The sequence below is a fragment of the Cupressus sempervirens genome, chromosome 10, assembly GCF_028749045.1.
Source record: "Cupressus sempervirens isolate cs-2001-9-10 chromosome 10, ASM2874904v1, whole genome shotgun sequence".
Lineage (NCBI taxonomy): Eukaryota > Viridiplantae > Streptophyta > Pinopsida > Cupressales > Cupressaceae > Cupressus > Cupressus sempervirens.
In genome coordinates this window covers 605611468-605626038 of record NC_143127.1, presented here as the reverse complement: position 1 = coordinate 605626038, position 14571 = coordinate 605611468, and the positions used below count along the sequence as shown (strand labels likewise).

Here is a 14571-nt window from a genome sequence, read left to right as displayed (position 1 = left end):
ATTGAGTTTGTGTTCGACATCGCCGTGTCCATCACTGACGCCAAGTCCGTGTCCGTGTTTGTCATCAAGTTGGCGTCCGTCACCATCGTTGTGTTTGTCACCATCATGTCCATCACCATCATGTCCATCACCGATGCCAAGTTCGTGTCCGTCGTCGAGTTCGCGTCTGACACCGTCGTGTCCATCACCGATGCCGAGTCTGTGTCCATCGTTGAGTTCATGTTTGTCACCGTTGTTGTGTCTGTCACCATCGTGTACGTCATCGACGTCGAGTTCGTGCCTGTTACCATTGTGTCCATTACTGATGTCGAGTTCGTGTACCTTGTCGAGTTTGTGTCCGTCACCGTCATTGTCCTTTGTTGTCACCGTCACCATATCCATCATCATTGTGTCCATTGTCATCACCGCTGCCTTGTCTGTTGCCATGTTCGACACCACCATCGTCGTCATTTATGTCATCTTCATTGTTTCCATTGTCGTCACTGTAGTTGTGTCTATTGCCAAGTCCATCATCATGTTCATCACCGTCCTTGCGTTTGTCAACATCGTTGTGTCCGTCACCAACATCAAGTCTGTATCCATCGTCAAGGGTGTATACGTCATTGTAGTTGTATTCGTTGACGACATCATGGCTGTCTTCGTCATTGTGGTTGCATTGGTCGCAATAGCTGCGTTTGCCGCCATTGAGACAACTCGCTGTCTAGGCTCTATCCATCATTGAGGCTTCAACGGAGGTTCTGCTTGTCATTGAGGTTTTATTTGCGGCTAAAATTTTGTTTACCGCTGAGGTACTCTCCATTGAGGTTTTTTCTACCAAGGTTCCCTTTACTGAGGTACTCTTTGCTGAGGCTTCCATCATTGCGGCACCCTTCATCGAAGCTCCTATCGCTAAGGTTCTTACAGTAGAGGCCCCCTTCGTCGACATTCTCACCACTGAAGCTCTCTTCGTCAAGGTTTCATCCGTCAAGAATATAATAGTGATCGTTGTGGTTGTGTTAGTAAGTTTGTGCTAGCATCATCGTCTGTGTGCATGACCATACCCAAAGAGATTTTTGAACATAATGACGTGAAAGATTTCATCAATTTGTGTTAGTGGGATCCTGGTGAAGGCTATGACAATTTTTATATCAAAGTGGCGCAACAGATGCTTAATGACAGTGTGGTGCAAGGGAGGTTTGATAACAGTTCACTCATTTTGCCCACGTGTTTGATTTGGGACCTTGGAGTTGTTGATGTTTCGTCAGATGATGGATTGCTTGTGGACAAGCAATCTTTGGGCAGCAAGGATTTGTCATGTCCCCAAATTTTAATGTAATAATTAAATTAAATTAATTAATTAACTGGTCCCAGAATTTAAATAATATACGGACTTTTAATTAGTTACTTTAATTAATTAAGATGGGGCCCAAGTTAACATTTGTATTTGTGGTTCTGATTGATTTAATATATCTGGGACCCATTTTTATTTTGTTTCCGTAGTTTGTGTTCCCGTCGGCTATCTTTGTACACCCTTGGAAAGTTTCCCGACGGGTATTTAAGCACGGCTTGTAGGTAGTCTTTGGGTATGCTTTTGGATTATTTTCTATGTATTGTGAATTCCTGTTGGAGTTCTGGATCGTTCATCATTTCGGAAGTGAAAGATATTCCCTATTTGGCTCGTGCGGTTTTGGTGGGATTCAACCCTCACCCTATTTCGTTGTTGCATGTATTACTTCGCTCGGATCTGGCAAATCGGAGCATCATCTTTGGCAAATATTAATTGAAGGATTAATTGTAGTCGAGTCTCTATTATTGTTTGGAGTTCATCTAAATTTGTTGTTATTTTTGTATGAGCAAAATCGTTGTCATTGTTGTGGCTGTATCACTTCCGACACGAATACTCATTGACGATTGTCCCTCCTCCAAACTTCCGTACTGCCCTTCATTTGCATGGTACGGCCTGCTAATTCCACCGTACGGCCTGAAACATACCATCACCGTATGGCCTGAAACACCTTCACTGTACGACCTTTGATCTTCGTCGTACGACCTCTCTTGCGCCTTGCTCTGGCACCGTACAGACTTCTTGACAACAACTCCATACTTTCTCCACTTTCCTCCACCATATGGACCCCATTGCATCGTACGACTGATCTTTTCATTTGTGTATGGATTATTCAAGCTTCATCTCTGCCAGTTACCCAGTCCTCTGTACTTGGGAACATAATAGTGGTATCAGAGCAAAAATCGTTGGGAGCATTTCCAAAACCATTCGGAAAAGTGGCTGCGTAGCACGGGTAGTGGCCGTGTAGCACGGGCAGTGGCTGCGCAACACGAGCAACTAGGGTCGCGCAGCATGGGAGCATCGCCGAAACCATTTGGGAAAGTGGCCGCGTAGCACGGGCAGTAGTCGCGCAATACGAGCAACTGGGGCCGTGTAGCACGAGCAACTGAGGCTGCGCAGCACGAGCTGTGACCGCGCAACACAAGAGCATCTTCGAAACCGTTCGGGAAAGTGGTCGTGCAACACGGGAGCATCTCCAAAACCGTTCGACAAAGTGGTTGCGCAGCACGGGAGCATCTCCGAAACCGTTCGGGAAATTTTTGAAACTTTCGGGAACATTACCAAAACCGTTCGGGAACATTACAGATGATAAGAAATGATACCATCGAAAACTTGAGTGTTGTCCATGACCACGTAGAAGGCACTGTTGAAATTTGATTGTATAATGAAATCTAAAATGATGACCAAGAATAATCTTTGAAAAATTGGGAATATTGAAACAATTCTAAAAACAATCTTGATCCATATATCTCACAACACTGAATCTAAAATCGTCTTGGAGAACTTTGGAACGCACTAGCACACTTGGGTAAGATAATCACTCACAATGATGGTGATACTCATATTTCTCTATGATGATAATATAGGATGACATCCCATGAAGATATGAAACCCTATTGTTTTGAAGCTTGAAAGATATCCATTATAGGAAAAAAAATTTGCGAGTAACACGCCTTCATTACCGAAGACAGGAGTATGGAGTGAAGACTGATAGTAGTCACCAATGTGTCCATAAAACTTCAGAGAGGAGGAGACACATCTTGAGGGAGTTTGGTAGTTGGCAATATGCTCAAAATTCTTGTACATCTCTTCAAAGTATTTTTAGATGTGTGGCTCAATAAAATAGTACCACATTGTGCATGGTTCTCATAGACCTAGTTGCATAATGTCCTACATGTGATTGAGTGCCTGAGAAAAATAAATCTCATCTTAAGGTGGTGAACACCTTATGCCAAAATCTTCCTATGATCTCGAATAGTGAAGCACAAGTGAAACTAATATGTGCCAGATAGCTAGCAGGCCCACACAATGTTAACAAAGTCAGCATAGTGTGTTATGTAATTCTTGTGTAGAAAAATATCAGCAATTGGTATTGGCACTAAGATCATCCCACCACAAGAGACCTATAACCATATTCTCAAAACCAAGCATATCAAGTATAGTAATGCAATAGCATCCATTCAATAAATCTAACATTAAGTAGGCAATTCATTTTTACAAATGATTGGTAGATTAATTTATATGAATATAAACTGATAAAAGGTGTATGAATTAAAATGAATTCACCATGCCAGTAAACATAAAATACATACCTTAATGTGGTGCAAGTATCTCACAATTTGGTTTTTCAAAAGCACCAATAAGGAAGTCAACAAGGATTTATTAGAAATCAGCCAAGAATTCCAAAATTCATGTGATTCACCCCAACTTAACTTCATACTGAAAGAGCATTATGATAACCAAAGAAATAGAGTAACCCATTTAAGAAACCTTGCATCATCAATAAATTAAAGATTTCAAAAATTCAATGAATATCCCCCTAGAATAATGTCACATTACAAAAGCATGGGATTATAGGAGAATCCAAGGAATTTAGAAATATAATAATATTTTTCAATAAATGGTCATCGTAGACAATACAAAGAATCAAGTGTGATGGGTATTGACTTTGATTATGCATGATCATCCATTGATAACTTTATTTGGCCATTAAGGTATATAATCCCTACGATTGTGCTCAATCAATTATTGGTCTCAAATCAACAAGTATGTGAGGAATATGCGCTTTAACCATAGGCCTCCAAATATTGATATGGATATGTATAAATGTACTAAAATATAGATCTTGGAGGATCTGGCAACACGTTTTTGGAATGAGGCATGCATATGGTTTAATATTAGTTAGTGCATGAGTAATGTCAACACACATATTTATGAGTCCAATAATTAAAATCGACTCATTTTTAAGTATGGCCTCATGTGTGTATATGTGTGATTCACTAAGTAGAAAAGAAGAACAAAGTTCATTATGATTCAGTAAATTATAGTGTTTGTCTAAGTCAATTAAATCGAAACCTTTATGTGCATCAATACATTCCAACATTGATTTACCAATTTCAAGCACATGAGTATATAGTAAAGGGATCCTTGAAAGTTTTCATGCAGTTTCAACCACCTTATAATGAAACATATTAGGAAAAATTATACTTTCCCTTGATGGATATGGTGGAGTGGGTAATATATGATGGGAATGAGATAATGAAAATGGCAAGAATATTTGAGGATATAAAGTGGATGGGATTAAGTAGGATGGGTAGAATAGAGATGGTAAGGGTGGATACGATGGAATATAAGAGGGATATATAGGTTGTTGTGAGCATGCATGATTACATTCATTGTGCATACTAGGTGGGTAATTATATTTTGAAGAAATATTTTGTCTTTCCAATGCAATAGAGTAATCCATACCTTGATCTTCTCGATTTGGGGTTTGAAATTGTTTATTTGTTAGAAGAAAAACTTGTCCACTTTCATCCTTATCATGGTGAGACTTACAAATAGCTTGTACCTTATTCACCATGTGCTCTGGGTTTTTCAGGCATATGCACCGATCATCTTTCCTGTAGCAATTGGAACAACAAGTGGTTAAATTGTCATCCTCAAATATACATTGTTCCAAAAACTGATCAATTATTTTCTCTTGTTCAAACACAAAAATAACATTTGGACATACCCTTGACAGTGGAAGATCAAGATTGTTTAAGTTGCATTCATTAGGCAGAGAGGGTATTAAAACATCACCTTTGGTTAACATGATTTCCCTCTAGTTCCATTTGTTTTTAAATTTGATAGCGGGGGTCTGGGGATAGAAAACCCCAATTGGGTCAAGGGGAAATGCCCTTCTTGAATCCTCTTCAAATTTTGTATTTCTCAAGATTTTTTTTCCCAAAATTTATGTGTGTGAATTACCTTGAAAATGCATCATTTTTAACATTTTTCTTCAAAACTACCTTTTTACCAATTACTTACCAATTTTTTTACATTAACAAGTGATAATGTAAAAGTGAATCTAATTTGCAAATTCTAAAACAATGCATCTATATGATTTACTACAGCACAAACCAAAGGTACCAAAGTGAGCAAGGTCAATAGTTGATCAGTTATTCCCTAAGGCGCATTGTTTCTAACTCAACTCGTCAGCTAACATGCCTTTGACACCTTTCCCCAGCAACAGTGCCAAAATGAATGGCCAATACTGGGGCAAATAATAAGAAAGATTTGATACTTAGAATGATTTTTAGCTTGGTCTATTCATGTCAATCCGGGGGCGTAAGCTTGTGAAAGGTGTCCGGGTAATATACCATCAAGGGGTGCAGGTTGTGAGTTGGGTGATTATGAATGCATCTAGAACACACAATAATAAATCTGCAGCAAACTAAAGCAATTTTGGCGCTAGGAATTGTCACTTCCTAGCGATAGGAACTATCATTTTCTGGCAATAACAATTTTAATAAATCTAATAATTCAGAAAATAAAACTCACAAATCCAAATGAAACTAATCTACAGACCATAAATGTACATAAGGTATTAGGTAAAATAATTCCTTAATGCACAATTGGTTTAACTTGTTTCCCTTGTGGATGTAGGATTTCATAGCTGCTGTCATAAAAATCAAAAGTGTTTATTAACAAATACCAAATGTGCAAATGTAACAATATAAAACATAATAGACTAAGATTAAAACACACAAATATAGATTAAGAATATTGTAATGCAGGATTTCAGGATTTCATAGCTGCTGTCATAAAAATCAAAAGTGTTTATGCAATCTCCATTCATGGCACTGGTATCTTGAGTGTCAATACCCAAAATCACTCTCATAACCTCTTGTAAGGATGATGTAGACAAATCATCATCCACAACTTTCGTATTGTCTTCTTGATTCAAATTAGCATGTCTATCAAATTCATTAAATAAACTTTTACATAACTTATTGGAACTAGAAGACATAAACCATTCTCATGAAGAGTTGTATCAACCATACGTTTAGATGATTGTAACATGCTAAATTTTCAAACAAATTTAATGGATTGGAAATAACCAAAATGGCATTTCTTTTCAAGGTAACATGAAAGACAGTTATAATGACCTTAGTATCATCTATGCATGATTATCATTTCATTTCTATTTATATATATTCAAGTAAAGGAATGATTGACTAAACTACTTTTAAATCTAATAAAAGAGAAACTAATCTTAACCATATTACCCAACTGAAAATATAGATCTTAAATATAAAGTAATGTACCCAAATTTCAGATGTCTTGCATATAGACTTTAACCTTGAGTTGTGCAAGCCTTGGCTACCAAAGGAGAGAATAAGCATTGCCAAGGGCTTAACCTCTCAACTGTTGACTCTTAAGTATCCCCACACAATCTCTACTGAGAAGGGCCTTCCCTACCTTGGGATTAGGCTTGTGACACCATTGTTTAGCGACTGACCATCTTGGTGTTAGAGTGTTTGCTAACAACCAACTAGGTTTAGGAAACCTTCCATACACCTATTTGCGAACTGTTAGCAACTTGACCTCTAGTGATCATAGCGGCAAGTATGCCACTAACCTACCTTGGCCAAGGATTTGTGAGGGCACTATGTACGTGATCGCCCATTGCTCGACTTGACAACAAGACTATACCATGGACTGTCATGTCCCCATTTTGGAGGCAATTTGATTTAATTAATTTAATTAATTAGGTTATCCAAAATAATGAATATTTTATGAGGATGACTAATTAATTATTTTAATTAAATAAATAAGTGGTATTAAGTTAATTATTTATAAAGTTATCAAATAAATAAATATTAAAAGGTAACTTTATATTTAATTAATTTAATAAAGTGACTTGAATTATAAAATATTTTATAAAGTCACTTAATAGATAAAATAAAATAATGTTCTAGAAGCTTCTGGAGAAAGTGGAGAAAAAAGAATAAATACAAGTGGTTTCAGATAGTCAGTTGATCTTTGGGAACGAAAACTCCCTTGAATTTGCATAACTAAGGAAGTGAAATATCTTTTGAAGGGTTGCACATTTGGAGGTGATACTTTAGTCACTTCAGCTAGGGCATCATTGGGCCTAAGGCCATTTTTCAGCATGTTAGCATTTTAGGAGGCATTTTTAGCAGGGCCGAAATTATTGGAGGTCATTTCTAGTAGGTCTGAAATTATAGGAAGCCATTAAAAAGCAGAACCGAAAAAGCAGGCTGAAAAAGCAGTCCGAAAAAGCAGCTCCGAAAAAAAGCAATCCGAAAAAGCAGTTCGAAAAAGCAAAACGAAAAACGCAAATTCGGAAAAAAGCAAGTGGAAAAAGAAGATCAGAAAAAAAACAAAGTGGAAGGGGCAGCATTGAAGAAAATTATTGCAGCCATCTACAATCAGGTTCTTCACTTCTCATTCGGCATATTTTTTGAGAAATGTAGGTTTTCAGCTGAGTACAAAATATAGCTTCAGCACTTCACTATTTCACATTGTACTTGTCTTTGTTCGCCATTTGGCATTATTGGTATCAAAGGAAGGCTAGGATTTTGGAATTGAAAGAGCATTGTAATTTTTAGACTACCTATATTGCAAACCTAGAGTTTGATGATCAGCTTATTAGTTTGCATGCCAATTGTTTGACAAAATGTCAATTGGCTGTAAGTTCTCTTTTTGGCATAAATAATGTTATAATTTTGCATACTAAGTGTTTATATTAATGACACTTGGCTGTAAGTGCATTAATGCCATCTTAGGTTGCATCCAAAGTATTTGTCATAATCATTAGTTGCTGTAGCTGCATATTGCAAGTAGTTAGGTCTCATATTTGTATTGAGTATTGTCAAAATTAGTTGCACATTCATGTTAGGTCATTGTTTAGACAATCTGGAGGTTTTTTTGTAAGCATTCTCTTTGATGCAAATCGAAACAAGAGTCATTGCAGCAATCTAAAAAGTTATATCAGTCATATGACCCCTTGTATGCAAAGTGTTTGACAAAATTCTTCGAGCCTTCAATCAGCATTTTAAGGTTGGAATTGAGCAGGATTATTACAGTGGTATCAGAGCTTGCTTGCAAAGTGTTTGACGAAATGTCAAACAACTGAAGTATAAAGATTTTTGGTGTTTGAAGAAGTTATAATCTGTTGGGGTTATTACATGGACTATCATGAGTTGACTCAATCTTCAAACATCTCTTATTACTTTCTTAAGTTACTGATTGTTCTTTTCTTTTATCATGCAAGAATAAACCATAGTTTAGTGATTGCCATTTCACACCATTCATCTCGACCATGCCGGTCTTCCTAAATGAATCACTGGGTGGATGTATAAGCATTTGTAATCACGACCATTGCATCTGCCTGACTTGGGCCTTGACATTATAAAAGATAATCTGGATGTACAAGCATTTATAATCACAACCAATCCATCTGCCCGACATGGGCCTTGGCATTATAAAAGATCATTGATTTTGGAAATCAATACTTGATTCACGATGGTGCAGTCTCTTATCTTAGGGAATATATATTAGATATCCTTGTATAAGCTTGCACTCCAGTTATTCATGATTCTAAAAAGAGTATTTCTTATATGAGGAATGTCATAGTTGTGGAGCATTCTTACAATATTATACATAAAGAAAGAAGACATTGGATCATATCTTGATCGGTTCTAACAATATAATTATAACTTTCCGAAAACAGGCTTCAACTACACCTCACTATATCATTTAAGAAAAACATAAAGTTTAGTTGTGGTGATTTTGTGACCTAATTGGAGGTCATCCTTTACAAAGGCTCTAATGGATCCTGAGAAATGCTATAATTTACGATCACTGATTGCTATGACAAACCAAGTATGGAATCGCCTACTGCCATTCTAGTGCAGGAAGCTTGGCATTGAAATACTGAATATGATCAATGCAACGCCTAAAGAAGGTGGAAGTACTATCTAAAATGTAGAATTGAGATGGCAGATGGTATATGTCTGCTGGATAAATGTATGGAACTCACAGAGAAGAATGCAAAGCAAGAAAGAGAAGAAGTGATTCTGATTGCAAGTGGTGGTATTTTACTCTTCAGAGGCAAGAATATTGTATTCTAAATGAGCTATCCTTTCATAAATCCTTGCCTTCTCGATTGCATGCTCACTTACGAGCAAGATTGTGAAGGTGGCGAGGAGTGACAAGATAAAGGCCATCGACTTGATGTGGCAATAATAAAGTGGCCATCGAAATATTACAAGGCTCGATGAAATGAAGTATAGAAATATGACCGCTCAAGTTGAATAATAAACTATTGTCAAAGAATAGAATGAACTCATGCTAACATCTTAATATACTAATATCATACCACACCTACCTATACTTGTGTATGGATTTACACACGTGTATATATATATATATATATATATATTAGAACAACGTATCTAGCATATACGTCATATGAAGCGGGCGCATACATATGTCTTATTCCAATTCACGCATACATACATATATGTGTATATAGACATATGCAAGCTTATGCAATATACTATGGTATTATTGTATTAAGGCGTGTCAAAATCACATGAAGCTTTGAGATCATCCAAATTCTTAAGGTAACACATTTTAATTTAATGCTTAGGGATCTTTTTTTAATAATGTATATTTATTGACCGGATAGCTCATGGTAGTCCCTAGTATACTCTTGCTTGCCTTGTCGTTTACCCCTTAGAATTAGTGGTTAGAATTCATACCTATCGACTCATAAGTGAAGTGGTGTCCCTTGCACAATTCGTCTCTGGCAATGCTTCCCAACCTTCGACGTGCTCCTACAAGAAAATAAATTCTCCACAATAATATCATATTCCTCAAAATATTCACAATTACTATGACAAGTTATTGTTCATAAAACATCATAATGATTAACCATCATTTCACTTCCCACAAATTTATAATGAATAACCGACTTTCCAAGATTTCAAGATAGCAATATAATAACATCATAACGATTAACTAACATGTCATCTTCACATGAAATTATAACAATTAACCATCTTATCATTTCACATGATCATAAATGATTTTACTTGTCAACTGACTTGACATGAAAACTCATCGACGACATGAACATTTTTAAATTAGGCAAAAATTTGGGATGTAACAATGACCTTGTAGACAGCCCCAATTTTGAAAGTGGATATTTTATACATAGCAATTCATGTTTGAGCTTGTATTGAGTTCATTTAAACTTTTTCCAATCCTGTCTATTGCTAAAGAATGTTGCCATGATGACCACTTTTTGTTGTCTGGTTAAAAATCAAATCCAAATTGAATTGTGCACAAACGATTTTCACACCAATTGAGTGCAATCATTACCCAAGAGGATGGCAGGAAACCACTGCAACATCCCTTACTAATTCCGATTCTAATTTTATGATTTTCGATCTTGTCAAACACTTTAAAGTTTACACAAAGGGATATCTTGCAGATTGCTGCTAATATGCTTAAGTTCAATTGGTAACAATAGAAACGCTTGCAAAAGCCTTCAAAATATCTAAACATTGTATTAGAATGAAAATGCAATTGACTAATTACAATCATTGAGTGATGACCAAGACTCTTCGCTTACAAGGGAATGTTCTTTAGAAGCTCTCTCATAGTTAAATGAAATCTGAACATAATGATACTAGTGTGAAAGATTGAATATCTCCCACCCAAACAGTAGCAACCCTTCAAAGGGTGTTTCACCACCTCAATTATGCCTATCAATAGGAGTGATCAGTCCCAATGACTAATGGAATAACTTTGTAGAAACCCTTGGCTCCATAAACGAACACATCGAAGCAATTTTCAAGAACTCGATGATTAAAAACTTAATTGGCCCTCTGTTTATATTTTTTCTCCAAGAGAAGGTGGATACTTAAAGGAGCTTCCAGAAAAATGAGGATGTGGATCCTTCAAGAAGCTTCTAGAGATAGGAGGTGGGACCTTCAAGGAGCTTTTGGAAACATGAGGAGAAGCTTACATGAAGACGAGGAGGTAGACCCTCCAAGAAGCTTCTGGAGACATGAGGAGGTGGGTCCTTCAAGAAGCTTCTAGAACCACGAGGAGAAGCTTCTAGGAACATTAAGAGGTGGATCCTTCAAAAGAAGCTTCTAGAGACTTGAAGAGTTGGTTCCTTTAAGAAGTTTCTAGAATCATATTTCATTTTGTTACTTTTTTCATTAATTAAATATAAGGCTACCTTTTAATATTCATTTAATTGATAACCTTACAAATAATTAATTGATTTCTCCTTGTTGCTCCTCTTAGCATTTGGGAGCATAAAGGATAAGATGATAAGTATGAGATGGATACAAGGAAGGGGACATTATAGCATTGCTCTTCTGGGATCTGTTGGGATCACGATCCACCATCTTCCTCTTTTCAAGTATTCTTTGGATGCCCCTGCTTACCTTCACCCTTCACAGATGGAGTAAGATGGACACCTTAGGATGGATATTTACAAGTAGTACCTTACTATCACATGGGTCAACCCCCCCATGGTTCTTCGACCGAGGATGACCTACTATACAGAGCAGTTTATTAATATTTAGGATGCGGCCATTATGCATCCTTTATACCCCTCTCGATGTTGGACACATGTGATCTGCATCTCCTTGGGCTCCTTCAAGGAGGGTTCTCATCGGCTCTGTATTTAGACATATCACCAACTTGATAGGAAGGACCAGATCTATTGGGTTTGCAACATGAGGGAGGTTGAGGTGGAGACACATTTTATTTTCTATTTGCCCCGTATACAATGAGGTTCGTGGGAGGTTTTGTTGTCTCTTCAGAGGGTACCCGTCTCTCATCCTTCTTCGGGTGCACAAACTAGCTCTCCCTTGCTCTTTATGTCTAGGAGACCATGAGGCTTCAGGACCATACGTTGCAGCTTCAGTCCTCCTTGAGACAGACCAAGGATCAGCTTATCACCTCCTTTGTTTCGTTAGTCTCTCTGGCTTGTGGTACCAAATGACCTCTTGCTCGTCTGCTTGGGCACGCTAGATCGATGAGACCCCATGGGAGCTATACGTGGTAGCGATTCTCCACTTCTAGAGGCTCTTTTAGAGGCAACAGAGGACCTCCGCCCGCCCTCATCAGTATCTGTTGGTTCCTTGATTTTTTCTTCATGGCGGGTTGTTTGCAAGCTGTCTCCATCCTTTGTCTAGCTTTTGTTTTTCTTTCCCTTAGGAACTATTTGTTGTTCCTGTTGTTGGCTGGCTCCTCTTGCTCCGTACTGGCCCTTAGATCCTCTTTGTGGTCTCTTGCTGGACATTAATAAGTTTATCTTATCTTATCTATCAGTATAGCATGATTTTGCATAAAAGACATTTTGATAAGATTTAAAATGTTATTCACTAAGACTTATGGAAAACATTTAATATTTTATTGAGTTTGGCATTCATAATTAATTCCTCAAATGGTCGCCTTTTAATCATTTAGACAGAAACCATTGGTATTTTTTAGACATTCATGTTATCACGAAAGTGACAAGTCATTTCTTGGAAAGCTGATAGAAGAAGTCTAAAACATTTAAGACACATTCATTTTGTTATAGAATACATATTCAGATGAAAATTTGATCTTGATTGCTTAAATAAATGTAAATTTCTTAGGATCTACAGCAGGTTATACATTTGTCTAGCATTGGGAATAATTTCTTGGAAGAGAGAAGAAACTTCTAATGTCATGATTGATTGAAAGTGAAATGTAAAACATGATTTTGTGTGTTGCAAGGTAGTAGGATCAGTGATTCATCATTGCATTAAGTCCAACTGGCGCCATTGTTTAATAAGAATCATGGTAGAACTCATTTAATTTTTTTTTTTTTTGATATTCTGTGTATCATTCCAAAAATTACACATCTAAGTTCATTAGCATCACAAATCCTTTAAACAAAAGCAAAAGTTAGAATATGAAAAATGTTATGACTATTTTGTGTCAGACATGTATAAACTGTTTATAATGTTTGAATATAGTCATGAGTATGAGACATAGGATGCCAAGAGTCAAAAAATGGTTGTATGTATATTGATGCTGTATGCTATTGCTAAACTGTCGAAGAATAATTATGATTAGACTTGAACATACTCAAAACATGAGAGATGTATGGCAGGAATTAGAGTTTCCAAATCAATAGGAAGAAAATAATTGATCATTCTCCATTGTATACATGTCATGCATTGGCAAAATATGGAATAATTCCAATTGGGCATTGGAAAGGATAGGTTATACATGGACGTAACGAGATGCCATCACATGGCTGCATTAAGCTGAATTTCCTTCTGTTTAATTATAACATTAAGAACTGGAATATTTTATGCAACATAATGTAGATTCTCCTGTGTCATAGAACAGTAACAAGAAATTAATTCTATGAAGTTGCTGCTTATTGTAGATTCTTGGGTCTGTATTTCCTTATGCCTTACTTTCTACAAAGCTATGAAATGAAATTAAAAACTCATCTGACTCTTAATTGTTTGGCAAAACAGTCAGGATAGTCGGCTTCCTGCAGAATTTGAGATCACTGGAATTTGTTATGAAGCCGGTTCCTCCAAAGAAAATATATTAGCAGTTCAAGTGATAAGGTGGAGTGATGGATCTTATTTGGAAGATCAAGACCATTGGTGGCTATCTGGTATTCACCGTGATGTTCTTCTTCTGTCAAAGCCACAGGTTAGTTGATTTATAAGGATATATTCTACGAAAAATGATATCTTTTTTATGCTTGGGCCTTCAGATTCTGTCCAAGATTGCTTAAAAGTGCAGCTTATTCTTTCCTCATTCTGTATAACAATGCAGTGAAATGATATGTGCAACAATGAAACTAGTAGGTGGCGCTAGAATGATTATTTCGATACTCAGTATTTTAATAATATTGGAAAAGTAATGTAAGGTAGGCCTAAGGAGGGAAAATTAGTCCCCTACAATATTACCTAAATTTTCAGCAACATCATAAGATATACTAGAAAAGCCCACTGCCAAAAACTAAGAACAAAGATAGCTAGAACATAGCAGACATCAAAACTAGATATTACAGTTATGAGGCTGATCAGCAACTATTTTCAGGTGATATTGAATTAAAGATTTTCAGCCTAAGTAATTAGCAACAGTCTACAAAACTATGTTAATAAGACAATTCAGAAACCTCTGATATAATGCTAATAAAATGAGTTGATCTGCCA

General features: G+C 36.7%; 1 protein-coding gene across 2 annotated transcripts in view; it reads left to right on the top strand.

Moving 5' to 3' along the window:
• The window catches only part of LOC149535315 (glycoside hydrolase family 2 protein), a 294481-nt gene that overhangs the window by 118149 nt on the left and 161761 nt on the right, over positions 1-14571 (top strand). For both annotated transcript variants that reach the window (XM_089806686.1, XM_089806687.1), the window contains one exon: positions 13879-14062. In XM_089806686.1, coding sequence (XP_089662812.1) covers positions 13879-14062 — 184 coding nt within the window. The remainder of the gene's footprint in view (positions 1-13878; positions 14063-14571) is intronic.